Below are 23,740 nucleotides of genomic sequence, written 5' to 3' on the forward strand. Positions count from 1 at the left end.
AACGTACCTCTTAGGATCGAATCATGAACCTATCCAGAAGCTATCTTACTTCATTCATAGTTGATTGCACATTGATTATAAACCCTGGAACAACTTGAGTGTAGTCAGGTCATTCGAGATAACTGAAATAGCCAGCACTCGCTACCTTAGCAAAGATAGAAGCATTCAAGCTTGATTATTTTCATCCATGACGCAGTCACATAACCGCCATTCTCTCCTTCTTTTTCGACCGACTCATAATCACAAAGACGCCGATATGAGACAAGTTACTCGATTTCTTGCATCTTCAACCTATCTTCTACGAACACGACACAACAATGGACCTTCTTTCTCCGAAATTCCAACGCTGATAGTAGAGATAGCTTCCATCGGCTCCACCGCCTCAAGATCATAACATTTAAATGTTGTTGCAACAAGCTTGAGCATGTTCGTCATGGCCATGTTGCGTCCGATACACATGCGATGACCCATGCTAAAGGGGCTGAGGAAACGCTGGAGCTTCTCCCCTTCTTGATCATAGAATCTTGAGGGGTTGAAAACATCGTGGTCTTTGCCCCAAATGGCAGGATTATGATGAACAACGTGGTTCAGGCTGAACAGGTCGGTCTTGTTGTTTTTGTCAGCAATTCCAGTTACACCAATCTTGGGAGAAGGGAGAGACGCACGCCCTTGGGAGCTACGTAGCCCTCGATTTCGAAGCCTTCCTTGGCAGTCACTTCTCGCTCCAAGGGCATAGTGAAAACAGAGTTCATCCGGAAGTTTTCATCTAGACAAGCCATGACGTATGGAAGCTTTGCTTCAAGGTCTTTGATAGGCACGATGGCCGAACCAACATCATCAACCGCTGCATCGACCTCCTCTACCACCTTGGTACGTACAGCCGGGTTTTGAAGAATGTGAGAAAAGAGAAGAGTAAGGGTTCCGGACGTCGTATGGGAGCCAGCAACACTAATAATATGTTAGAGAAAACAGCGGAGAAAATCAACTGAGCAATGCAACGTCGAACAACCTACATGAACGCAAATGCCTCTGTTTGTATGTCTAGCTCTGTGAGCTTAGCGCCTGTCTCCGTGTCTACAGAGTTGATCAGACTGGTGATGAGGTCTTTTCGAGCAGCACCAGTGTCAGCTAATCGGTTTCTCACACACTGCGCGGTAAGGGTCTTGAGATTTTGTCTAGCTGTGAGAAGCTGTTGCAGCCATGGAATCGGGATCCATGGAGAGATAGCTTTGATGAGCGGCATAAAATCAGGAATCATGCCCATCAGGCAAGCAAGAAAGATGTGGTCATTGATGGGAGGCAATTTCGAAATGTCCTTTTCGACCTGCGAGTCAAATTGACAGCGGAAGGCGAGATCTCCTAGAACATCAAGGACAAAGAAGGCTATCAGGTCCTTGAGGTCGAAAACTTGGCCAGTCTGGGAGTACTCGTCGAGGTTATTGCGGAATTGAAGCATGTGACCGTCAATGTGCTGCTCCATTTCTTTGATCGACTGCAAAGAGAATGCGTGTGCCATCTGCCGTCGCCGCATCGAGTGTACCTTGGAAAATCAGTGTGTGATCTCCCATACCTTGCGAAACTTCCAACGACTCACCTCTTCATCTCGAGTTCCAAACAAATTGGGATTGAAAGAAGTGAAGCCATCATAAAAAGCTGTCTTGGCCAAAGTTCGGCCAGCCTTGTAAATCCTCGGTACGGCACTCCCTTGTCTGAAGGAAAGCATGTTGGGGCCAATGCGGACGACATCCCCATACTTCTCGTGCAGAACGACTAGGGTCTCCGGTAGGTGCATGTTCCATAGTTCCCGGAGTCTCCAGAAGTTGGTAACTGACGCAAGAAAAGGGCCAGGGAATCTGGCCAAAGGATGTATTTTCCGGTAGTAGAACGTATAGAGGCCGATGAGAACAGCCAAAAAGGCTGTGATCGACGCGAAAGGGTGCGCGGTTGCGACTGGCAATAGCTGTTTGGCGTCCATGTCTGCCTGGATTTCTGATCTCTGGTGTTATCGGGTCATTGGATTTACGCACATCTAGGAGGATAATGAAGGCCTAATATATGCCTAGCTTGTTTGACTTCAGCAGTGCAGACCCTCGTAAGTCCATGTCCCTTCACATTCAAGTGTGGGCGGCCGAAATTCCGAAAACATACTTCGGATTGCTTCATACAGTTTGATGATTCCGTCTGGGCCAATCGGATTGCTCCACCGGCAGATCGAAACGGAATTTCAGAGGTGGACACTGAGAAATGGAGAGGGACCGTTCCGTGCGAGCCAATCAAGTTGGTCTAACTCTCGGAACCCCAACTTACACGGGTCATTTTGATCGTTCATCAGGATGGTCTTGAACCTCGGGCCTGTCAGAAGGTACTGCCGCCTGGTCTGCACTAAGTCCTGAAGTTACATCTGAGGGCCTGATCTAGCGGTCGCGTGTCTAAGAAAACAAAGTAGGTAAGGAGGTGTAGCAAACGCCAAAGGAGGCAGATCATCTTAAAACACATTTCATGGAATTACAAGAAGTTTGAAACATTTTATCGTCGTTTATGCTTTCACGCCTCAGAAGTCACTACTTCGGGCTCTTTTCTTAAAGGCACTTAATTAAGTACATTATGTTGTGAACCTCAAGAAACGGTCAATGCCAAATAATAGAGGCTACAGAGCTGGAAGATCTACCCACGTGTTGATGCAAGATACACATGTGTAATGTAAGAGCACCATTTCAGATGTGTCTTCCTTCTCGGAAATGATATTCGAAGGTGATAGCTACATCTATCCGGTGAAACACATCGATTAAACTGGTTGCCTGTCCCTGCAAATTCTCCTCTAACCTCATACCGCCACGCTAGTTCAGTTCAGTCTGGACGTACTCAAAGTCCTAAAAAACAGTGATGTTAGCCTTGCTACGTTATGGAAGCTTGGAATAGACTCAATATACCGCAGGATTTAGAGTCGGAAGTCTGGTTCCGGTACTGTAGATCGCGAAATGGGTTCCGACGAAGTTCTGCCAGCCCTCAACGTATGACTGGAGCCAGCGATTCTCAACAGTCGCAAGCCAACTTGGCGCTTTATCTCCTGTAGAGTATCCTAAACGATATCCTACATCCTTGGCCTCGATGAAAAGCTTCACTGGCTCACCATTGGCAACATCCTCATCCTCAATGTAGGTAGTATTGAGTGTAGCGTCGGGACCCGTTCTAGTGTGCGTGACTATGCATCGCCTACCAGTATCATTCGAGTAAGTAATGGCGACTTCGTTGTGGTAGTGAATGCTGAGATAGACACTCGCACCGGCCTCCTGTCTCCACGATGCCGGGCTGAAAGAGCTGAGTTCGGTGCTAAAGGTAGTATTGATGTCGACCTGCTTGCGAAGTAGTGCTGCCGGGGTTTCGCGATCGTTCAGAGTGTAAACATTGCCTCTGATTCGGAGCTTGCCAGGGCTGGACTCGAAGTCTGTGAAGCCTTTGTATGGTGTCCGTGTATAGTAGTAGGTTTCATCAGTGAGTCCACCCTCGAAATCGTCGCGCCATGTCTTGGGCCGGTTCAAGTCGTACAGAACGTCGGGCATGTATTCAGCAATCGGCTCGTTGTTATTGAACATGGGCCACCCGTCAGCGTCCCATGTAACAGGACACAGGAAGGTCTCGCGACCAAGCTGAGGAAGTCCAGTACTGTTCCTAGGATTCTGTGGTCGAATCGCTAGGAAAACGGCCCACCAGTTTCCATCGGCGTCGTCAACAATGTCTGCGTGCCCCGTAGCAAGTACTGGCAGAGACATATCTTCGCCATTCCACAAAACGGGGTTATGAGGGTTTCCTTCCCACGGCCCGTCCAGAGTCTGAGAGCGATATACATTTGCTTTGTGATTAGCCTCGGTTCCAGAATCGGCAGTGACCATGTAATATGTGCCGTTGAGTTTGTACAAGTGGCTCCCCTCGGTCTAAGATAGTTCGGTTGACGATTAGCTAAGACGGTTTCATATTATGCTGGTCGTTATGGCGAATGAGGCTTACGAGTGGGTAGCCAAGCTCTGGAGGTACCGTTGTCGTGTGGAGAACACGGGAGTTACTCAAGGAGTCGCCAGTCTTGATGTCGATCTCGGTGATCCAGTTTGCAAAATTACCATTCTCGACAAATTCAGAGAATGTCGAAGTCAAATAGACTTTCCCATCATCGTCGAAAAAGAGGTCCGGGTCGAAGCCCCACTGGTCAACATATGTAGGTTCACTCCAACTAGCCTGATCAAATATATTCGGGGTCGTGACGTAAAATGAACGGGGCACCCGTGTAACCTATGGGAAAAGCCCACCAGTAAGTGGCCAAAGTTCCTCTCACATACTACGCTTAAAGAACTCACATTGTCCGGAGGGCTGATCACGTCGAACACTGTGTCAATCAAGTAAAAGAGACCGTCGTGGTGTCTCAGCGTTGGCGCAAAGATACCACCACTCGGAGCGGTACCGCGCATGTTCAGCTGGGACGGCCGCGATAGTGCATGGCCAATGTTTTCCCACTTCACGCTGCATCGGTTGAGTGAGCATTGGGTAACACGGTGCTACGCAGGTCGCTCAGAAACAAGTAGACTCACAGGTCGGTTGAGTGGTAAATGGGGACGCCGGGAAAGAACTCAAAAGTGCTAGTTGCAAGGAAGAAGTCTTGACCAACTCTAATGATCGTTGGGTCCGGATTAAACCCCGGAATGATAGGGTTCACAAGTCCTTGTGCGAAAGCTATCCAGAAAGTTAGCCTTGGGTAGATAGTTTGGTCGATGCTGATAACCTGGTGAACTCACTCGGAAGCAATGCAACGACTGAGGCCAGTGGCATGGAAATAGTGGACTTCATATCGGCTGTCTCAGTGTCATTGAACCCAAATGCAACACAAATATGGTACTACCCAACCTTCTACCAGATGTCACGGACTAATCTCGTCATGGTATGAATGCTTTATATCGCTCTGAATGAATCCGGGGTAAATGACGTTGGACCTGCACCCCTCACGGATAAATGCCTGGCTCAATTGACCCTGGGCGGGATGCCGGGTGTGGCAGGTTGCATTGCATTTAAGCTAAAAGTGGACGAACCTGGCTAAAATGGCTCCATTCGGTTTTCGCGATGATGCTAGCCGAGGTGGTAGAAGAGCCATGCTGCAAACCCCCCAATTTCAGGGTTTCCGTTTTTCGACTTGTCATGGGTATCATTATGTCGTGAGCCAGTGATGGCTGAGGTATCGTCAGATCTCTTCAGTCACCATGATTTGCTTTCCAGAACCTTGGGCGGTACGATCAACTTGGTATTTGGGCTAGGTAGACAACGTATAGGCTAGTCAATACCAGACCCCCCCCCCCCAATCAATACCTTAAGTAAAAGAGGTCAATTGAGATAGCTGAACTGAGGCAGGCATACTTATGGTCAAGAGTTGCATGTGCTTTCCCGCACTTCCCAGCTTTATAAGCACTTACTTACTCTACTACGTAGTTATGCTAGGTCTCTCGGATATATCCAGTTATCAACTTAGTACTTATGTCTACTTCCCTTAATTGTTGCCTTCGCGTTGTTCTTGACGGTAACACACAAGTACTTTCCTGCGCGCCGAAGACGATTGCGTTGTTCTAGCAGTAACCTGATGTTGGACGCATAGCTCAACTCGATGTTGACACTGCCACGAAATCATGCTTTGTTCGAAGTCTCCGTGCTATTTTTGACCTTGAAAACCTTGAGATAGATCCAGTTTACTTTCAAAACTTCAAAACCAAGGTGCTTGGTCCAATCAACTCTTTGCAGACGCAAAGCCTCAATTCCCAAATTCGATGTTTCAGACGCTGAACAAAGCCCTTTTTATGATTGTTTTCGTTGCAATGCCACTATCATGGCATTCATTGCCTAGGTGACCAGGTTAGAAACGTAGATTAGACCTTTGCCAAAATCTTTAAAAGTGCAATGATTCCTCCACATTGGGACATAAGGTACATCAGAATCCTACCCACGATAAGCGTACCATTTCCACGACAACACATAGCATCCTATACCTACACAGCTGATCCACTGCAACCTCCCCAGACCTAAAGCAACTCTACTCGAAGAACCTTTGCGGAACATCCTGCGCCCACCGCTCGATATGTGTGATCAACCGTCCGTTGCATTCTATTGCACGCAATGCGGTAAGCCATACGCCTCAGTCTTCCTTCCCGGCAAGTTTGAGCGCTGTCAAAACCCCGAGCCTTGCAAGAAGATTATTGAGCTCGATGGAGGCAGCGTTGTTAGGGGCGTTTGCGAAGACTGCACCCGCCATCTTGTTGTTATTCGCATTCGCGCACTCGCTTTAGTTGAGTCTGAGCGTTTGAGAAATCAGCGTTCATGAGTGGGTTGAAAAGCGTACCGATTTTGGATCTAGGTTGTTACGTATAATGATGGAATTATTCCAGTCATATAGAATTAGACACGGGTCTTCGAGATTTAAGAATACATCTTTTCCAATGGAAAACAGGTGGCTTATTTCCATTCGGCCTTAGTAGATACCCAGTCTCCCGAATTAATGTTCATGCCACCACTTAGTTGTGTGTATGCATCGGAGTGTGGCTTCACGTGTGCCTACTCTCCCTCATCCTACTCCACCTAAGATCCAGTGGATTGGACAGCAGGCTGACTTACCGCAAGCGCACCCAAAACTGCAGCCAAGAGTTGCTTGTACTCTCCTCTCGGATCACCAGATATTTCTAGGCTCTCCTCTATTGTCACTGGTATCCCTCGTCTAGCATGTGCTGCCCATATCACTAGCATCCGGTCCAGTTCTCTATAGGCAGTCCCTTCGGAGTCACTCAGCAAGGTCATTGTTACAGTGGGCCAAATGAACTTCCGTTGTCCCGAAGAACAAAGTATTAGAAGACCATGTTGTCATCTGTCTCATAGTCGATTTCGTAATCGTGATCTCCCCTGAATACTAAGATAATTATTTGTAGAGAAAGAGACCCGGGTGATCAGCATCAATCATACGATATCAGACTACCTATGTCATAGATTCCTTTTGAGACATCTTTCCAATTTGATTGAGTCAAATTCTGGGTAGCTACGGGAGATCATGAAGCATATTTGCACGCTAAGGCATGCACATGCAAACTTCCTGTGCCCATCAATGGCCGAGTCTTTGTTATGAGCTGAAAGCGCCCTGATCGGTAACCCCATATCCAACCGGCCAGGACATACAGCATGATGCTAGACAACGGAAAAGGATAAAGCAAAGCCGTCGACTCTTAGCTTGGTCTTACATAGCAAGGTAGGCCTGGACCTGGACGGTTCATGGCTAGTAGCACAGCCTGGTGTTTAACCTGGATCAATGTTGAAAAGATGATACAAGTCAATACACTGGTATCAAAATAATTTCCACTGAGAATTGAAAAATTAGCGCTTTAAATCCTTGACTATTAGACTCCATGCTCGAGATGAACAACTCCCCGCGCATGAGCTCATATGCATCAAGGAGTTGCAGTCTATCAAGCTAGCTAGCCCTCCTCAACAGAACAACAATAATAACGACGAGAACGGAGAACCCACGCAGATGCAGTCTTCCTCAGACAAGAGACTTAATCATATTATAGGTTTTCACGTCTCATCTACCCAAGTAAATGTTTGTTCACCGCCGTCAAAGGTTCCTTCCCTAGTAGTACTTCAATGACGTTTCGGATAGCCAAATCCTCAAAGCCGATTCTCGTCTCAACAGCTCCACCAGCGGTGTGACATGTCAGACTTACATCTCTCATGGAGATCAGACGCTTGTTGATGTGAGGCTCGTTCGAGTGTACATCGAGTCCAGCAGCGAAAAGATGCCCTGACTCTAGCGCATCAGCCAATGCCTCCTCATCTACCAGGTTTCCACGCCCAACATTGACCAATCGAGATCCTTCTTTCATCTTCGCTAGGCGTGAGGCATCCATAAGGGTCTTGCCGCCTTCTGCGTCTCCAGGGGCGGAAATAACCACACAATCTGCGACAGCGAGCATGGAGTCCAGGTCTGGGTATCTCACTGCTTTGACAGTGGCTTCCTGCTCCGCTTGCTTGAGGATAGGATCGACATATGCTATCTCCATGCCAAAGGCGGCAAATGCCTTCTGTGCAATGCGATAGCCGATGTTTCCGAGGCCAATGATGCCGAGTGTGTGCCCTGCAGGGTTGTGTGCTGTCTCGCTATTATGCCGGTGTGCATCAAGGAACTGGTCTGCGTTACCACTACGTGCTGCCGTATTGGTCCATTGCATGTTGCGGAACACTGATATAATGTGGTAAAGCGCCATGTCTGCCACAGCTTCTGACGATGCTGATGCTCCATTGCAATACAAGATTCCTGTTGTTCATGTCAACAAAACGTCTCGAAGATGTTGAGAAGGAGGGTAGTGGTGTACCTTTTCCAGCCAAGATACCAACATCTGCCCAGTCATATCCAGCACCTGCGGAGGCAAAGACTTTGACGGAGGAAGGCAGGAGAGAGATGAGCTCTTTGTCCCAACGGCCCATCTCACCGCCTGAGTTCCAAAAGGGTCGCAGGATCGCTGAGAAATTGCCCCATTGCTGTTCCTTCAGGGCCTTCAAGAAGGCGTCCCTCTGCCTCTCTTCTATGGTTGGCCTGATAATTGTAGCGATCTCTTCCAACGCCCTGTATCGCTCTGGATTATACTGTATAGGGTCTCCTATGTGGAGTACGATTGGCTTGATAGCACTAGGCATCTTATGGTTGCGTTATTATAGATTTTCTGAGTTGCTGGGCTGGGAAGAGTCTCGATCTATCTTGCAATACGTCGTGTACCGGTGGAGACACGCGGTCAAAATGTGCTGGTTTACAACAAAGTCCGATGAGATGGGGATTCAGAGTCTTTAAACCTTGGAACATGTCAAAATATCCGCGCATTCATGTACTTCTGCAGAAAAGCACGGTATTCGGGCAAAGTTCCCGCCATACTCAGCGATATCGGGGACTTCTCCGAGCACATCATGCAAGCCCTCGCTTGGTTTCCTTACATCCTCTCCCCTGTACTTGCGTGCAGCTCAACTGAATCGACCCCGCTGACAAAGCGAGGCTTGCAGGGAAGCGTGACGTATTGTGACAATACCCGACCGCTAGGACCTTTGATGCGAGCTCAGAACCTCAGAATATCCGATTCCCGAGCCGTAGGACCAACCAGTGCTGTTGGCTGTATTCTAGTGGCGCCAACAGGTTGTGCTGTACGTTCAAAAGCCCTTACAGATAATCAACCCCACGATCTGAGGTTAAGCCAACGGGTATGGATATCCGGGGTTGCGGGGAAACTGGGATCTTGATGCGCAAGTGCCCAATTTCACTAGGGTGGAATGCTGATGAATACTAACATTCAGATATGAATGTAGACCTAGGTACCGTAACGTAGAGCTGAGCATACGGTGGTTCTGGGAAGTATATTAAAGCCTCGAAGGCTTGCGTAGGCTTGTCTTGTAGGACTATGAGCTCGATGGTCCGAGTCCGGATGTTGTAACAATTGCACTCGTTGCAGGCAACTTCTCAAGCACCACATGACATAGTTGATGCTACCTTCCTTCCAGCATCAACACCCATGTCTCAAAACAGCCAACAAGATTACTTTCCGATGAAGCCCTGTCGATCTATCTGTTCATGGTACAGTAGACCAAGATCATGCGAGAACCGACCGGCTCGTAAGCACGTTCCGACCAACCAATCCACTCGCCTGGCCTGATTTCAGCACACATCTGACTACTATTGCCATGTAGCCATCCTTCTCGCACGAGATCCACTGCTAGAACAGATTCTCCAAGATTTCTTGCGGGGTAAGGAACTAGGTCTGAGCAATAAGAAAGTTGTATCCGTGAGTAGGTCGAGGATATCGGCAAGCAGTCCGATGACCTCTCTTCGGTCGGCCGTAAATAAGTATGTGACTACGTCCGAGCCTCATTCCACACCAATGCGTCCATCTCAAGATCGAACGCACTAGAAATTCTCATTTGCACACAAGGATGGCGTTGAATGACCTTCGTAAAGACGACACTCTGGGCCTTCATATCGAAACGCTCGATCACCCACTGAAATCAGACATATCCCAGGATGTACCCATCGAGAACAGGGACTTGAAAGAGCGACGCCTTGTGCGGAGGATTGACGTTCGGATGTGAGTGGCTCGATGGCTTGTCGTACGTAGTCTGGTGTTTCTGACCGCTGTTTTAGGATGCCCTTGATGATGCTACTCTATAAGTTCATCCAGATTTTTCATAGCGGAGCTCTCACTGACATGGTTACTGAGAAGTACATGTGCTCAATTACTTGGACCGCAACAATGTAAAGCAATGTGATCTTCGCTACAAGGAATCACACTAACTGTGATCAGATCGCGACAGCCCGTCTAGGAAACTTTGAAAATGACATCGGTCTGGTTGGAACCCAGTACAATACCATTATCAGTGTCTTCTTCGTTGGATACATCCTCACACAGGTTCCCACAAACATGATTCTCAACAAGATGAGACCCAGCATCTTTCTTCCAGTCGTCATGTGCTGTTGGGCTGTGGTCAGTGCCTCCACCGGCGCTGTTCAAAACTACAAGGGAGCTGTAGTTCTCCGATTTCTCCTGGGCTTTGTTGAGGCACCCTTCTTCCGTTAGTTTCCACTAACTACTATCACAGGCCTGTGGCTAACCACGCTATAGCTGGTGCCTTGTACCTCTTCAGCTCGTGGTATACGAAGAAGGAGCTGGCTGTCCGTATCTCGGTACTTTATGCTGCAGGACAGATGGCAGGTGCTTTCGGTGGCCTTCTGGGCAGCGCCATCATGGGAGGCATGAATGGAAAGCTGGGCCTCGCAGATTGGAGATGGCTTTGTGAGTTTTTCTTTTTGAAATCAGTGTCTGGTGATATTCTGACTTCATCAAAACAGTCATCATTGAGGGCACAATCCCAATTCCGGTCGCCATCGTTACGTATCTCACACTTCCGGACTATCCAGCGACTACCAAATGGCTCACCGATGAGGAGAGAAAGCTTGCTATCCTTCGAATCACCGAAGAAGCAGTCGAAGAAGATAATCGAGAAGAAGCATCAGCGTTGCAAGGTCTGAAGATGACGTTTACGGATCCAGCACTCTACATGATCTGGCTCATGCAACTTGGACTCAACACTGCGGCTGCTTTTACCAACTTCTTTCCCACCATTGTAGCGACACTCGGTTACAACCAAAGAAATACATTGCTTCTCTCTGCTCCGCCATACGTGTTCGCAGCGATATTGGGCATCACAAATTCTTGGCACAGCGACAAGCATCGTGAGAGGTGGCTGCACATCGTGTGGCCGCAGGTCTTTTGCAGCGTCGGCTTCATAATCTCGGCAACTACTCTCAACGTTGCAGCCCGATACACGGCGACATTCATGATGATGAGTGTATATGGCTCGTTCGGATGTATCTTGTCATGGGTCTCGACCACACTTCCTCGGCCGGCGACTAAACGAGCTGTATCATACGCTGTCGTGAACGCCGGATCTAACCTGGCTTCTATTTACGCAAGCTACTTTTACCCAAAGTCCCATGGCCCGCAGTATTGGCAGGCAAACATCATTAATGTGGCCTTCTCTGGAATGTGCATTCTTCTGGCCACTTCGCTGCACTTCTACCTTCGTTGGCGTAATCGTAAGCTTCGCGCTGCCGGGGACAAGGATCTTCAGAACGAAGGCACACGCTTGGGATCACGGTCGACTAAGTTGGGTGAAAAATGGCAGTGCCACCCTGCCTATCAGTATACTTTGTAGGTGAAGCTCAAGATCCCGGAGTAGCTCCAAGGATCACTCGCCTGAAACATAAATCTTTTCGCCAACTCGGTCATGGAGTGGAGCTCAGAGATTCAAGGAAAAAGACGTGTATTTCAGTCGAAACTGAGAAATGGAAGGGTCCCTGCGTGCTATGACTAGCTCACCGTATATTACTTGAGGACTGAATAACAGTACCGAAACTGTGACTCTTTCTTCTTCCAGCTATGAAGAGGTTCCCTTTGACGACTTAATACCGGCCATTCTTTGAGACTCATGGGGCGCGGATCAGTACTCCCCGATTGAGATTGGTGTGTCCCACATCGATACTAATATCTGCCTGTCGCCCTCCCACGGTTCTCTTCCGTGTGAGACTTGGAAGTTGTCGACTAACAAAAGATCTCCCTCTTCAAGAATCAAGCTAATCTCTTCCTTATCAATGACGTCGATAAGCTTGTCAAGAAGCCTACGCGGGATCTCAGTATCGTCTCCGTAGACGCTAGGAAGATCTGGCAGCATATCAGTGAGCTTGCGTCACGTAAGCTTTCTGCAAGAACTTACAAGTCATTCCGTCACGGCCGATATGAGGAGGATCGAGAGCACCAATGTCTCGCGTAATACCATGACGCCCGACCAGGCCGTTGAACCAGACTGGCCTGCCGCTCGCTGGCAGCCTTCGTATGCCTATAGTTGAAGTTCACGTCAGAATTGAATTCCTTTCTCTTGATGCTAGCTGAGCAACATTCTGCGGGAGCCTACCGGGAATATGCTGCGTTAACTCGAGACTTCCATCCTCGTTCCATTTGAAATCTGATGTCAACTTGCGGACTTGCTTTTCAACTTTTTGCTTTGTCGTCGCTTCGTCGTCTTCTGGAGTAAGTTCTTGCCCGAAGCTGTGCTCGCCAGCCCAGTTGAATTGATTGACCTTGGCTTCATTCCCAGGGGCACGAAAGACCATCTTCATCCCCAAGCCACGCTTGCTAATTTCTTCCACAAGCTCAGGGATCTCGGCTTGGACCTTTTCGAATACGTTGGCGCTGCTCGCGATTGGTGTCGCGCCGCCTTCAGCACAGAGTCAGCCAGTGTGAACTATCACAGGCACTCAGGTCAACGAGATCAATCTGTCTCGTAACCTCGCAACACCGGGATGAACTCGCCTTTGGGCGCTTTCTTCACACAGTAGAAGTGAATGTTTGAAGGAAAGCGAGTGTACCTAGAGTACTGACAATTGAACGTGAGTTTACTTGAACACTCAACACATCACCTGAGGCCAAACGTGGGCGCCCTCACCTCATTGTGTTGGTAGAATCGGGTGCTTGGCGACCCTTCGTTGGCCGTCCAGACATTGTCCGCGAGTGGAGTTCTTTTGCCGGCCAGTCCTATTTGAACATGAGGATAAGAGCCTCTGCCTTTCTCAGCTGCGCCCACGAGGTTTGAGAAAGTCTCGGCTGAAGCATTGCCTGCACCACGGATCAAGACGGCACCATGCTTATCCAAGAGATCTTGTAGTTTTCCGGAGTCGCCCAATGCCCTAAGTGCCGCCGCAGACTCGGCGATGGGAGGTGCGAGACCAGTTGGCCCGCTTGACTTGACTTGTAATCCATAGGGGAGTGCATGGCCAAAATAGGTCCTGGCGCCAGGGACCTCAAAAGCTTCGAGTTGAACTGCCATTTCGTTGCTGTGTTGAATTTTCAGTGGTCTTTTCGTACTAGGTTTGTATACAACGTTGTGGCATATTGCAATGCCTAATCGGGTTCCATGTCTACACTTATGCTACTTCATTAGCAGACACCGAAAGCATTACGAGCAGTTCGGTCCGCAGTCGGATGTGCTCCGGGTCTTTGTTCAGTCTAGACAACGTTCCATGTCATTGTTGTCCAATAGTTTGTGAGGATCGAATGGCGAATCACAGGAGCAAAGCACGACATAATCGGAATATCCCCGACTCCAACAACACCCTTGTGCCGAGTAAGAGCATGTCGCCAGAAGCAGGAAAGCGTTCGGTAGTGCTCCCGAGCAGTAGGACTAATTGAAAAGGCCCTCTGAAAAGTATTATCAAGTCCTGAGTAAGTCCGGGAGTTGCGCTCACTTTACCATGTCTTCGTGGCTGACCTCCGGGGATATTCACACGACATCTGGGCTCCATAATGGCGTGCTTCGCTTCCCGCAGCTGTGCAGACATAGACGCACGCTCTTAGCTAACATTTTCCAGGATAACGGATACCACCACTGACGCTTGAATGAGCCTCAAAGTCATAAGAGTAAAACTTCTGCATTTACTTGCTCCAAGCCTTGGTGCTGCGTTGATCAACCGATCACCTATTCGATTCCAAGGTTCGCCTTGGCGTGATTGATACCATGACGTCCAGACAAGATAGTATCCAAGGTCAGCAAAGTTCTCTGTTCGCGGGAAATAAGTTGTATCTAATCTCTTCATCTAGCTGCGCCTTTCACTCGCTCTCTTAGCGATGGCGGCGAAGATTCGGACAAGGATGTCAAGCTTGGCGTTATCGAAGTCAACGTCTTGCAAGAGCGGACTATTGGACTCTTCGGAGCTGTCTCCTTGATTGTCAATAAGATCATTGGTGCAGGGTACGTCTCAAGATCACCAATCTTGGCATCTTTCCCATTTCTGACAAGCGCAGCATTTTCTCGACCCCCAGCACTATCTTCAAGCTTTCGGGTAGTGTAGGCATGGCAATGATGTGCTGGGTGATCGGAGCAATCATCTCGACGTGCGGTATCTTCGTTATGCTCGAGTTTGGAAGCGCAATACCTAGGTCTGGTGGTATCAAGAACTACCTTGAGCGATCCTTCAGTCCCCGGATTATGCAAACTTGCATCTACGTCTTCTATTGCGTCTTCTTGCGTAAGTGTCCCTGATGCTCCGTTCAGAGCATATCACTGCCAGCTTAAGGACCTTCCTAACACGCAACATAGAGGTTTCTGCAAGTAACGCCATCACGTTCTCGTCGTACATCCTTGTTGCATCAGGTGCCGACTCGACGACGTGGAAACTCCGTGGAGTTGCGATTGCTGGCGCCGTGTTCTCCGTCGGAATCCACACGGTTGCGCCTCGAACAGGAAGAGCGATCCAGGATTTGCTATCCGCGGTGAAGCTGTTCACGCTGCTCTTTATTGTGTGCTGCGGCTTCGCAGCTTTGTCCGGCCATCTCAGGGTGGAAAGCCCTCATAACTTTACCAATGCTTTCGAGGGCACTTCAAACAGCGGATACAACATCGGATCCGCTATCCTCAACGTCATTTTCTCCTTTCAAGGTTATGATAATGTCAATGCTGTGAGTTTCCCATCAGATTTGGGCTGGTCATTGTGGTTTACTAACCTGCTCTTTCCAGGTATTGTCTGAAGTTCGTAACCCGCAGAAGACTCTGCGAATCGCGCTTCCTCTCTCAATGAGCGTCATTGCAGTGCTCTACCTGCTAGCGAACGTCGCATATGTAAGATCAATAACCTTCATCACACTGTTAGTCGCTAGCTGACGCAGGCAATTAGTTTGCCGCTGTGCCCAAAGAGGCTTTCATCGCGGCAAAGGTCACCGTAGCCGCCACCTTGTTCGAGAATATCTTTGGACCCTCGGCAGGAGCCAAAGCTCTTCCAGCGCTGGTCGCTCTATCAGCACTGGGACATCTCCTGGGTGTTGCATTTACCATTCGTGAGTTTCTCAACCTCAGTCAGCACTGTGAGCTCAATCGACTGACTTCGCCAATCAGCTCGCCTGCTGCAAGAGCTGGCAAAGGATGGTGTGCTCCCCTTTTCCAACCTGTTCATGGAGAACAGGCCGTTTCGTACGCCCATTTACGCCTTGATTCTGCACCTTGGAGTGACTGTTCTCTTCATTTGTGCACCGCCGGCTGGAGACGCCTTCAACTTCGTCGTCAGCTTGTCTAGCTACCCGACAACGGTCTTGTTGACAGCTATCACCGTTGGCTTGGTTAAGTTGCGTTTCACCGACCGGGAGAACTTCCAATCGCCGCTCCGGGCACCCTGGATTCTGATTGTGATCTATCTTGCGGCGAATATTGTAAGTGTGCCTATGGATTCAAGGACCGTTAGGTTTGATCGCTGATACCTCGTAATTAGTTCTTAATCGTGATGCCGTTTGTAAGACCGCCGAATGGTAAAGGCAGTACTTCGCTGCCGTATTGGCTTTCTTCTGTTGTTGCGTTGAGCATCCTGTCTCTTGGCATCATTTACTACGGATTGCGGTTTGTGATCGCTCCGAGACTCTTCGGTTATAGACACCAACAGATTCAGCAAGAGCTCAGTGATGGGTCCAAAGTTACTAGGTTTCAAAGGATTAAAAGGTGATCAATAGGATATTACGTCGCCAATTATAGATGAATGTGGTAACCATACTTGAGCTATGTTAAACCTCATATCCATCCGTTCATTGAAGTCGTCGTTGTGCTGTGGATTGATTGTGTTGTGCTGACGGCTGGAAAGGGGCCATGGGGGGCCCAGCCAACGCCTTGTGGGGTGCTTGGCATGTCGCGATGCACGCATGCATGTGCTCGTCATTAACGCAATGCAGTGAAAGGTAATTGCAAAATGACAGTTGATCAAGCTTAAATCGAGTGATCCTGACAAAAGGGCTCAACGTGAGGCCATCGTCATAGCTCAGAATCACGGGTAACGACAACAACCCGCTGCTATCCGCTGCATCACCATTCGATCGTGTGTTGTGACGTCGTGAAACACAGCCGCCGGGATTCATTTGGCGCGGAAGCTAGCGTTGGCGTTGGTTGATGGAGACTCAGCTTGGAAAATGCGTTGAGTTCATTGATGGAATTTTGGCTGAATGACATCGGCGGACAAGGGTCTCTCTCCCTCCTTACCTTGGCAACCAGCTACTACGTAGGTACTCGCCTTCTCACCAGAAAACCGCGTCCTGGCTGGCGTCGGACTCGAGCTCCCCCAAAGAGCAATAGTGCAGATGGAGACGGTGTCGAGATCAGGCTAAGCGTCAAGGTGTGAACAGGGTTGTTTGCCAGAGAAGGAAATAGGAGAAATTGGGACTAGAGATAGAAATCCAGGGACCAGAGATGACATCAACGAGGGTTTTCGGCTATGTGACGAGCTTTCGGGATAAACTTGGGTGGAGCCTACTGGTTTTCGCGGGTGGAATCGGCTATTCCATAGTCCACGATGGAGAACATCTAGAGATACGGGCTACAGATAGGCTCTGCGAATGGGGTCACGATAATAAGTTGGGGTGCCAATGTCGAGTGAGAATACGGATTGAAAATTAGGAACTGAAAAAATCGAATCGTTTCGATCACCAACAAAATGATCCCGGTAAGCCACACACCCGAAGTTACTTGCCGAATACTGTATCCGCACATGTCATAATCTCACGGTTCTCAACAGCTGCCACCAGCATCAGAAGACATTACGGCAACGGAGGACTCCGCTGGCCGTCCTCCGTCTGGTCAATGCTTCCACTTATGGTTGTCAGTCGGTCTTGTGTGTGGCGAGACGCCGACTGCAAATGCCGTTAGTAGCAAGCAAGTTGCAAACCACACAGGCACGAGGATTGAGAGCATAGACTCTGGTAGCATCGGGCACGTGAGGAGTAGCTACCACACCAGCCAAAGCCAAAACAAGTCTGCGGGGGCTGTGCTTGAATGGTCCAGGATCAATAGATGGACGGAGATGCACGAAAGATGCACAAACAAGGGGCTTCCTCAACCACCTCGAGCGTTTTGCAAAGCTCCAGCGAACCAGCAGTAGCCTTCAAAACCAAGTTCCCCAGACGTCTTCCAGGAACTCCCCTGGCACGGCAATAACGATGAGCGCCTTCTCTCCTTGAGGACAACGTACAGCACTGTATCCGTAGTGCTGCAGCAATGATGAGAGAGAGAGAAAGCAAAGGTCCAGTCTTGTCCCCAGCGGCATCACGTTACTGCACCCGGGCTGTGCCGATTCCACCCCGCATATCGGTCGACATCACCCCACAATCGACACTCTGGAACGATGTCGACGCCATGCCCAATTGGGGCCGCTGCTGAACGTGGTGCGATGCTGGTGTCACACTGATTCTCATTCTGGCCGCGAATCCCGTTTTGCCTCCCTCCCCTGCGGAGATGCCTTGTACCGTACGGTATACCGCTCCATGCTCATCTCAACCTACCGTACGCACTACGCAAGTGCTGTTAGGTACTGTGTGGGCGGGCAGTGCCATGCCATGCTTGGCCCCCCTTGGCCATGGGGGAGGGAACGCCTGGGGGTGACGGGGTTCTCAGACACAAGATTGGCGCGGCGCGAAAGGTCGAGACGGGACGTTATATGAATACATTGCTTGCCGCTGCCACCTCCTCACCAAGACGCTTGCTTTTAGCCCGAGATATCTATCTAATCATCCCTTGCGATTGTAACCCACACGCAACCAAGATACAAATACCGATTTCATCCCCATCCCACACACCATCTCTCATTGAGCTACCTGATCCCACAACATACAATGTTCAGACAAGCTTCGAGAAACTTCACAACCAACGCTCGCATGCCGCCGAGCTACTTTTTGCAAACTCCCCGTCGACTCGCCATGAGATGGTACGTCTTTGATCTCTGATTCGGTCCTAACACCCCAACCTAGCACCCATTCCCCCTCTTCCCGGCTCCCCCGAATCCTGGGGTAAAACATCACAACCGCAACCGAGAGAGTTTGGAACTGACGAATCCGGCATAATAGGATCCCGCCCACAGTAGCAGTCGTCGCCGTTGGCTACGGCCTCAACGTCTACCGAGAAGGCGCGGTCGAACGTCGCCGAGCAAAGAACGCCGCGGCGGAGAAGCAGGCAATTGAAGATCGCATGCGGGCGGCAAAACTTATGGACGCTTACGGCGACCGATCGAGTCTCGAGGAGCTAGAAAAGGCAATGGCAGTCTACGAATCCCAAAATTAAGGATTGACCGACCTCGATGTCTCAGTACAATCACTTCAGCCTTTCCTTTATCACCACAACATCATCACAACATTCAACACCATCGGAGAATGGATCAACCTCAGCATTGGCAACGGCGTTTTATAGCGATCAAGGATACTATTCGGCGGGATCACAAGGAAACGTTTTTAACACGTGACGGGAGCTGAAGCTGCACAAATTGGCAGCTTGCATTTTCAAGGAAGGAGGCATGGCGTTTGGGCAGGCGACTCTACATGGAACGCATCACCATGATCAAGGTTCGTCATGAACTGGTGTAAATACTAGCAACCCGAGTACATATTCAATACTCAAAACAACACCTCTACATTCACAATGACTACTAAAACATTCCAATGATGCACCGAGCTATTCCCACATGCACCTGATCACAGAACAGAGGATCATACCCCAGTACCCCGCACGCGTCCCATGATGGACGGAATCCTCGGTGGCGCTCACAACGTTGAGGACGGCTCCAGTCCGGGGGACACATACCGCCACACCGTCCGTTCCTCTTGATTCGCCGGCGCAAGCCACGTCTAATAACGCGTGTTGCCAAGGCTTTCAGCTGAGCTGGTTGATGCAGACACGAAATACGATGCGAGGCATGCGAAATACGTAAGTCCAGCCTGGTTGACGATGAGCCTCGATGTTTGCTCTCCCTCTTCGACTTCATATAGGATGCGGTGGTGTTGTGAGATGCCAATATGGACGTGATTTTCTATGCATCGTTGGGAGCGCCCGACTTTCCGTCGGTCAAGAACTCAACGCCAAAGCTGATTCGCAATATGGGCGGAGGCTCGTCCCGGTGAGTCTGTGACTGTGCCCATGATGGGCCCAAGATACTGACTTGAGGTAGTCCATCGCCGCCTCCGCGCGTCCCAAAGACGCTGCCTTCTACCACTATCTGGATCCAGCATTTACCTCCACTCATATCTGAGACGACCCGTCAAGTCATCCTGTCAATAACGCAGATTCGCAGTCAATACCTAACGGGGGGCATTTCCAGCGTTGCCTCCGAGGACCTTACGTCGCTCATCGAGAAACTTGATGTCTTGATTGAGGAGGCTCGACACGCATCCAATATTCGTGACTACATCACGCTCTGTACGGAAGAGACTGTACTACGATTATTGACTGATCGCGGGCCCATCTCGCAAAAGCTGCTTGAAGTTGCACGTGCCGTGAACCCATTTCTCGGGCCACAAGGCAATGATGTGGGTAGATTGGAAGTAGGCTCTACCTCTGCGGGAGATGACAACCTGCCTCTTCCTTTTCGATCGTCTGATACGTGTCTGATTGACGACTCTGAGAAGGACCTCTTGGTCTTGTTGTATTACTGCGATGTTGCCGATCTTGAGGGGTCCATCGAAGAGGCGCTGGCTCAGCTGTTGAAGATGGCAGAAAAGTACGGCACCATCAAGGACTTGGATCTTCGCAAAGAATCCCTTTCGGAAACCGAGGTAGTATTGATTCAGCCACAAATGAATTCTCGGCTTACCTGCGTCACAGATCAACATCCACTGGATATTGTTCTACTTGGAGAATAAGATCTCCTTAACGATAGCCGCCGGAAGAAACCCACCTGAGTCTGGAGCCAAGCTCGACTTTGAGAGGAGCACTCGAATGAGTCGATTGTTGACGATTTGTGAGATGTTACTCTCCGAGGGAAGGTTGGACCAGGTCTGCTTTTTGTTGATACCTTTGCGGCGGTGCATCGCAAGCCAGGACAAGCCTTGGTGGCGGTCGAGGACAAGACGACTACTCAAAGGCATTAAGAAGACGCGGGCCGGTAGGCAGAAGTGGCATATACAGCTTGCGAATGAACAGCTACTTTGTATCAAGGGCCCGGAGAATGATGGCGGGAAGTCGTGGGGTTGGCGTGGCTCTTCTACGATCCGGCCGGAGACAATTGAGATGGGGAAGGTGAAGGGTGACTGAATCGTTGTGGAATCTGCCTTGCGAGAGCAATGGCCCAAGGGCTAGTTTCATGACTGAGAGTGAAATGAATATGCACTACAGGTCTCTAAAAACTTTAAGTCTTCCATCTATACGAATGAAGCGCTCTGGATAGGTCGGGTTCGAACGCAAGCAAATGGATGATCGACATCCACCGAGCGCCGTGTTCACCTCCGAACAACCGGGGGATAAGTGGAGATTGGCCCCGGCGATGACGCCGATTCAAGTCTCGAGGATAATCCGGGCTAAGTCAAAAGTCTTTTGGATGGTCTTCGGATTGGTATTCATTTTGGCCCGCGTTCCTCTTGTATAATGAAAAAAAAGCCTTGAATTTCGTGTTTGAAAGATCCAGTGCCGCGTTGGATCCTGAAGGATTGCCTTCCCTGACCAGCCTCGCGCCAATATTCGCTGTCATGCTCACCTGGCACCGTTGGGGAGGTGGTGCTCTGAAGTGGAACCTTTTCAATTGAGTTTTAAGGTTTACGAGAACGAAAACGCGCCCAAATTGGCGATCGATGCTCGCTTGTCAGACGGCTTCTCAGTGCTCGTGTATCTCTTAATTCTTCTTCCCTACTACTATCCGTGTTCCCTTCCTACGGACACGATCTCCGTCATTAGATGATGGATCAAACCAGGGCAACCCCTGACTTACTTAAGAACGCCTCGAATCCTGTTGGCTGAACTTGAAATCCACTTGTGGTTTGGGGTCCTGGGCAGCCAGGCAATTGCGGCGCCAGTCTGCATCTGGATCCGGATCCCGGTAGCTCTGTTGCCTGCGATGGAGCCTTTGCCCAAGAAACCACCTTATGTTTTATCAAATTATCTGCTACCGTAAGACTCGCATGCGGCGCGGTGTTGCTTGACCCTCACTCGTGCATGCTATTTTGTCCGGCACTTGGACTTTCACCCCGATTCTCTTACTCCTGTTCACACCTTTGTCTCTCCGTCTGCCCTTTCTTACCATTCACGCGTGGACCCTAAACTCAATTCCGAATGTCAACCTAAATATCCAGTCAAAGTATCACTCGAGACGGTTGACAAACGTCGACCATGCTGCTGCGTCGTATTTACCTCGCCGCGGCCACCTTCGCCAGCGCCAGCGCGCAGATCCAACTCCGCTGGTCAACCGATCTCGGAGCGAACGAGAACAGGACCTATGGTCCCGACGGGCCATGGCAGGCGCCACTCCTCAAGCTCAACGACACTGAGATGCCTCTCTGGCCGGGAGGCTCTGGTGTTTCTGAGATCCTGACGAAATCCGTAGGCGGAGATTATACGCCACGCCGCGATACCCTCAAGACGGGGACTTCGAGAGCCTGGTCTGATGGCTGGTTCGCCAGCGCCTTTATGGGGGCGGGCTGGGCAGGAATGGAGGCCTCGGACGGCATGGTCATCGACTCGAGGATGGGAACCAGTCACGAAATCAAGGTTAACGTGACATTGGTCGCCGCGACGTCGTGGAATAGCTCTACCAATTCAGACACGACTGCCTACACGCCAACGGTCGGCACACTTGGTCTCGGGCCCAGGAGCGAGAGACACGAGACGGCCGGTCCGGGCATCCTCGAACAGCTCAGAATTTCAGGCGACATTGATAGGACCGCGTTCAGCGTGCACATGGGGAGTGCCGCTCTTGGTATTCCTGGATCGCTAGTACTGGGCGGGTATGAGCAGAACAGGGCGCTCGGTCAGGTTGGCACGTTTGCACTTCAGGACTCGATACCGGTGATGTTTCTCAGGGACATCATCTTTGACTTTCAGATACGGAATCAGTCATTCTATCCTATTAAGTCGAACGCGAGCTTTTGGACGAATCCAACAGACCTCGGCATGCAGTATACTAAGTACGTTGGCGGCGCTGCTGGGTCGGCAGTCGTGATCCCGAACCCAGCTTCACCGTACATCTATCTACCGCCGGGGATCTGCGAAGCCATAGCAGAGAATCTTCACATGACGTACCATAACAAGTCAGGGCTCTACCTCTGGGATACTGACTTGAGCGCCCAACTATTTGTCAACCAGTCAGCGTACCTCGGTTTCGTCTTGGCCGACTCGAGCGCAACGAACATAACTATCAAAGTCCCCTTCCAGCTCCTCAACCTGACATTGGAGCCGCCGCTGGTCGAGCAGAAGGCGAGCTACTTTCCCTGCCAGTCCATCAACTCGAGCTACGGCTTCTGGCAGCTGGGCCGCGCGTTCCTCCAAGCCGCATTCCTGGCCGTTGACTACGAATCCAACGTCACCTACATGGCGCAAGCTCCTGGTCCACGGATGGAGCAGAGCATCGTGAAGAAGTTTGACGACTCAGCGATCAGTACCAACCCGGCCAAGTCGTTCGTCACGACATGGGGCGACGCCTGGGATAAAGGGCAAGTTTTCCAGAGCTTCGACACCGGTGATAAGGGATTGACAGCTGGAGGAAAGGCTGGCATCGCAGTCGGGGTTATAGGCGCGGTCCTTGCGTTGGTATGGTTGTTGCGCCGCCGGAGAAAGCAGAAGGGACCCGGTTCTCCGCCGGATGCCGTCGACAAGGCTTTCTTATGGTTGAACGGAAAGAGGGGCAAAAGTCAAAGGGCGCAGGTGGCGAGCCAGACGAGTTCGATGGCCGAGATGGGGGGAAATGGGGAGATGCATATGAGGTACCAGGCGGAACCAAAGGTTCTGAGGGAAAGGAGCCACGTCAGTGAGTTGGATTCGCGGTCGCCTCTCACTGAGATGGGACCGCCACTTTCGCATGAGATTGGCTCTACGGATCGACATCCAGTTAGGCACGAGGCACCGGACGACCACATGGTATACGAGATGCCCGCGAATTCCGAAAGAGCGCATAAGGCACAATGAGTGGTGGAGGTCCAAGAAAGATTTTCCTGTGGCAGGTAGTTTCTTAGGTCCTTCATGTTGTCAAATGAATACCCAAAGTCAATTTCTCTTCTTGAAAAGAATGGCTATTGAAAAGTCAAGCCGAGAGGCCTAAGTGATGACCAGCCAGCGACGTGGCAACATGAAGGAAAGCGCAATGTTAAGAAAGAAGAAAGGAGCATTCTATATCTACGCAGACTGTACTTTAGGT

At 50.1% G+C, this 23,740-nt stretch overlaps 10 protein-coding genes across 10 annotated transcripts; 5 read left to right on the forward strand and 5 right to left on the reverse strand.

Annotated features, from left to right (window-relative positions):
- Positions 1-291: 291 nt before the first annotated feature.
- On the reverse strand, positions 292-1,975 carry CPAR01_09286 (uncharacterized protein; the record flags this gene model as incomplete). The annotated part of the gene is made up of 4 exons (XM_060493551.1): positions 292-606; positions 666-948; positions 1,014-1,540; positions 1,595-1,975. 4 exons carry the CDS (start codon positions 1,973-1,975, stop codon positions 292-294), a joined length of 1,506 nt encoding a protein of 501 aa, XP_060347681.1.
- An 862-nt stretch (positions 1,976-2,837) lies between these two features.
- CPAR01_09287 (glycosyl hydrolase family 43) lies at positions 2,838-4,836 on the reverse strand (the record flags this gene model as incomplete). The annotated part of the gene is made up of 6 exons (XM_060493552.1): positions 2,838-2,870; positions 2,931-3,932; positions 4,006-4,284; positions 4,350-4,512; positions 4,581-4,722; positions 4,785-4,836. 6 exons carry the CDS (start codon positions 4,834-4,836, stop codon positions 2,838-2,840), a joined length of 1,671 nt encoding a protein of 556 aa, XP_060347682.1.
- A 2,765-nt stretch (positions 4,837-7,601) lies between these two features.
- CPAR01_09288 (uncharacterized protein) lies at positions 7,602-8,709 on the reverse strand (the record flags this gene model as incomplete). The annotated part of the gene is made up of 2 exons (XM_060493553.1): positions 7,602-8,329; positions 8,388-8,709. 2 exons carry the CDS (start codon positions 8,707-8,709, stop codon positions 7,602-7,604), a joined length of 1,050 nt encoding a protein of 349 aa, XP_060347683.1.
- A 1,278-nt stretch (positions 8,710-9,987) lies between these two features.
- CPAR01_09289 (uncharacterized protein) lies at positions 9,988-11,766 on the forward strand (the record flags this gene model as incomplete). Its single annotated transcript, XM_060493554.1, has 5 exons — positions 9,988-10,139; positions 10,196-10,262; positions 10,356-10,623; positions 10,674-10,844; positions 10,901-11,766. 5 exons carry the CDS (start codon positions 9,988-9,990, stop codon positions 11,764-11,766), a joined length of 1,524 nt encoding a protein of 507 aa, XP_060347684.1.
- Positions 11,767-12,051: 285 nt separating this feature from the next.
- On the reverse strand, positions 12,052-13,434 carry CPAR01_09290 (uncharacterized protein; the record flags this gene model as incomplete). Its single annotated transcript, XM_060493555.1, has 5 exons — positions 12,052-12,272; positions 12,325-12,447; positions 12,523-12,825; positions 12,897-12,984; positions 13,054-13,434. The coding sequence occupies 5 exons, from the start codon at positions 13,432-13,434 to the stop codon at positions 12,052-12,054; spliced, it is 1,116 nt and encodes a 371-aa protein (XP_060347685.1).
- Positions 13,435-14,121: 687 nt separating this feature from the next.
- On the forward strand, positions 14,122-16,053 carry CPAR01_09291 (amino acid transporter; the record flags this gene model as incomplete). Its single annotated transcript, XM_060493556.1, has 8 exons — positions 14,122-14,149; positions 14,205-14,355; positions 14,409-14,632; positions 14,704-15,062; positions 15,121-15,222; positions 15,278-15,437; positions 15,496-15,806; positions 16,024-16,053. 8 exons carry the CDS (start codon positions 14,122-14,124, stop codon positions 16,051-16,053), a joined length of 1,365 nt encoding a protein of 454 aa, XP_060347686.1.
- A 119-nt stretch (positions 16,054-16,172) lies between these two features.
- CPAR01_09292 (uncharacterized protein) lies at positions 16,173-16,499 on the reverse strand (the record flags this gene model as incomplete). Its single annotated transcript, XM_060493557.1, has 1 exon — positions 16,173-16,499. One exon carries the CDS (start codon positions 16,497-16,499, stop codon positions 16,173-16,175), a length of 327 nt encoding a protein of 108 aa, XP_060347687.1.
- A 1,746-nt stretch (positions 16,500-18,245) lies between these two features.
- CPAR01_09293 (uncharacterized protein) lies at positions 18,246-18,690 on the forward strand (the record flags this gene model as incomplete). Its single annotated transcript, XM_060493558.1, has 2 exons — positions 18,246-18,337; positions 18,477-18,690. 2 exons carry the CDS (start codon positions 18,246-18,248, stop codon positions 18,688-18,690), a joined length of 306 nt encoding a protein of 101 aa, XP_060347688.1.
- An 809-nt stretch (positions 18,691-19,499) lies between these two features.
- On the forward strand, positions 19,500-20,652 carry CPAR01_09294 (uncharacterized protein; the record flags this gene model as incomplete). The annotated part of the gene is made up of 3 exons (XM_060493559.1): positions 19,500-19,519; positions 19,571-20,174; positions 20,224-20,652. 3 exons carry the CDS (start codon positions 19,500-19,502, stop codon positions 20,650-20,652), a joined length of 1,053 nt encoding a protein of 350 aa, XP_060347689.1.
- Positions 20,653-21,720: 1,068 nt separating this feature from the next.
- Positions 21,721-23,511, forward strand: CPAR01_09295 (uncharacterized protein; the record flags this gene model as incomplete). The annotated part of the gene is made up of 1 exon (XM_060493560.1): positions 21,721-23,511. The coding sequence occupies one exon, from the start codon at positions 21,721-21,723 to the stop codon at positions 23,509-23,511; it is 1,791 nt and encodes a 596-aa protein (XP_060347690.1).
- Between the last annotated feature and the right edge of the window lie 229 nt (positions 23,512-23,740).

Source organism: Colletotrichum paranaense (genome assembly GCF_030867605.1).
Source record: "Colletotrichum paranaense strain IMI 384185 chromosome Unknown Scaffold_7.1, whole genome shotgun sequence".
Lineage (NCBI taxonomy): Eukaryota > Fungi > Ascomycota > Sordariomycetes > Glomerellales > Glomerellaceae > Colletotrichum > Colletotrichum paranaense.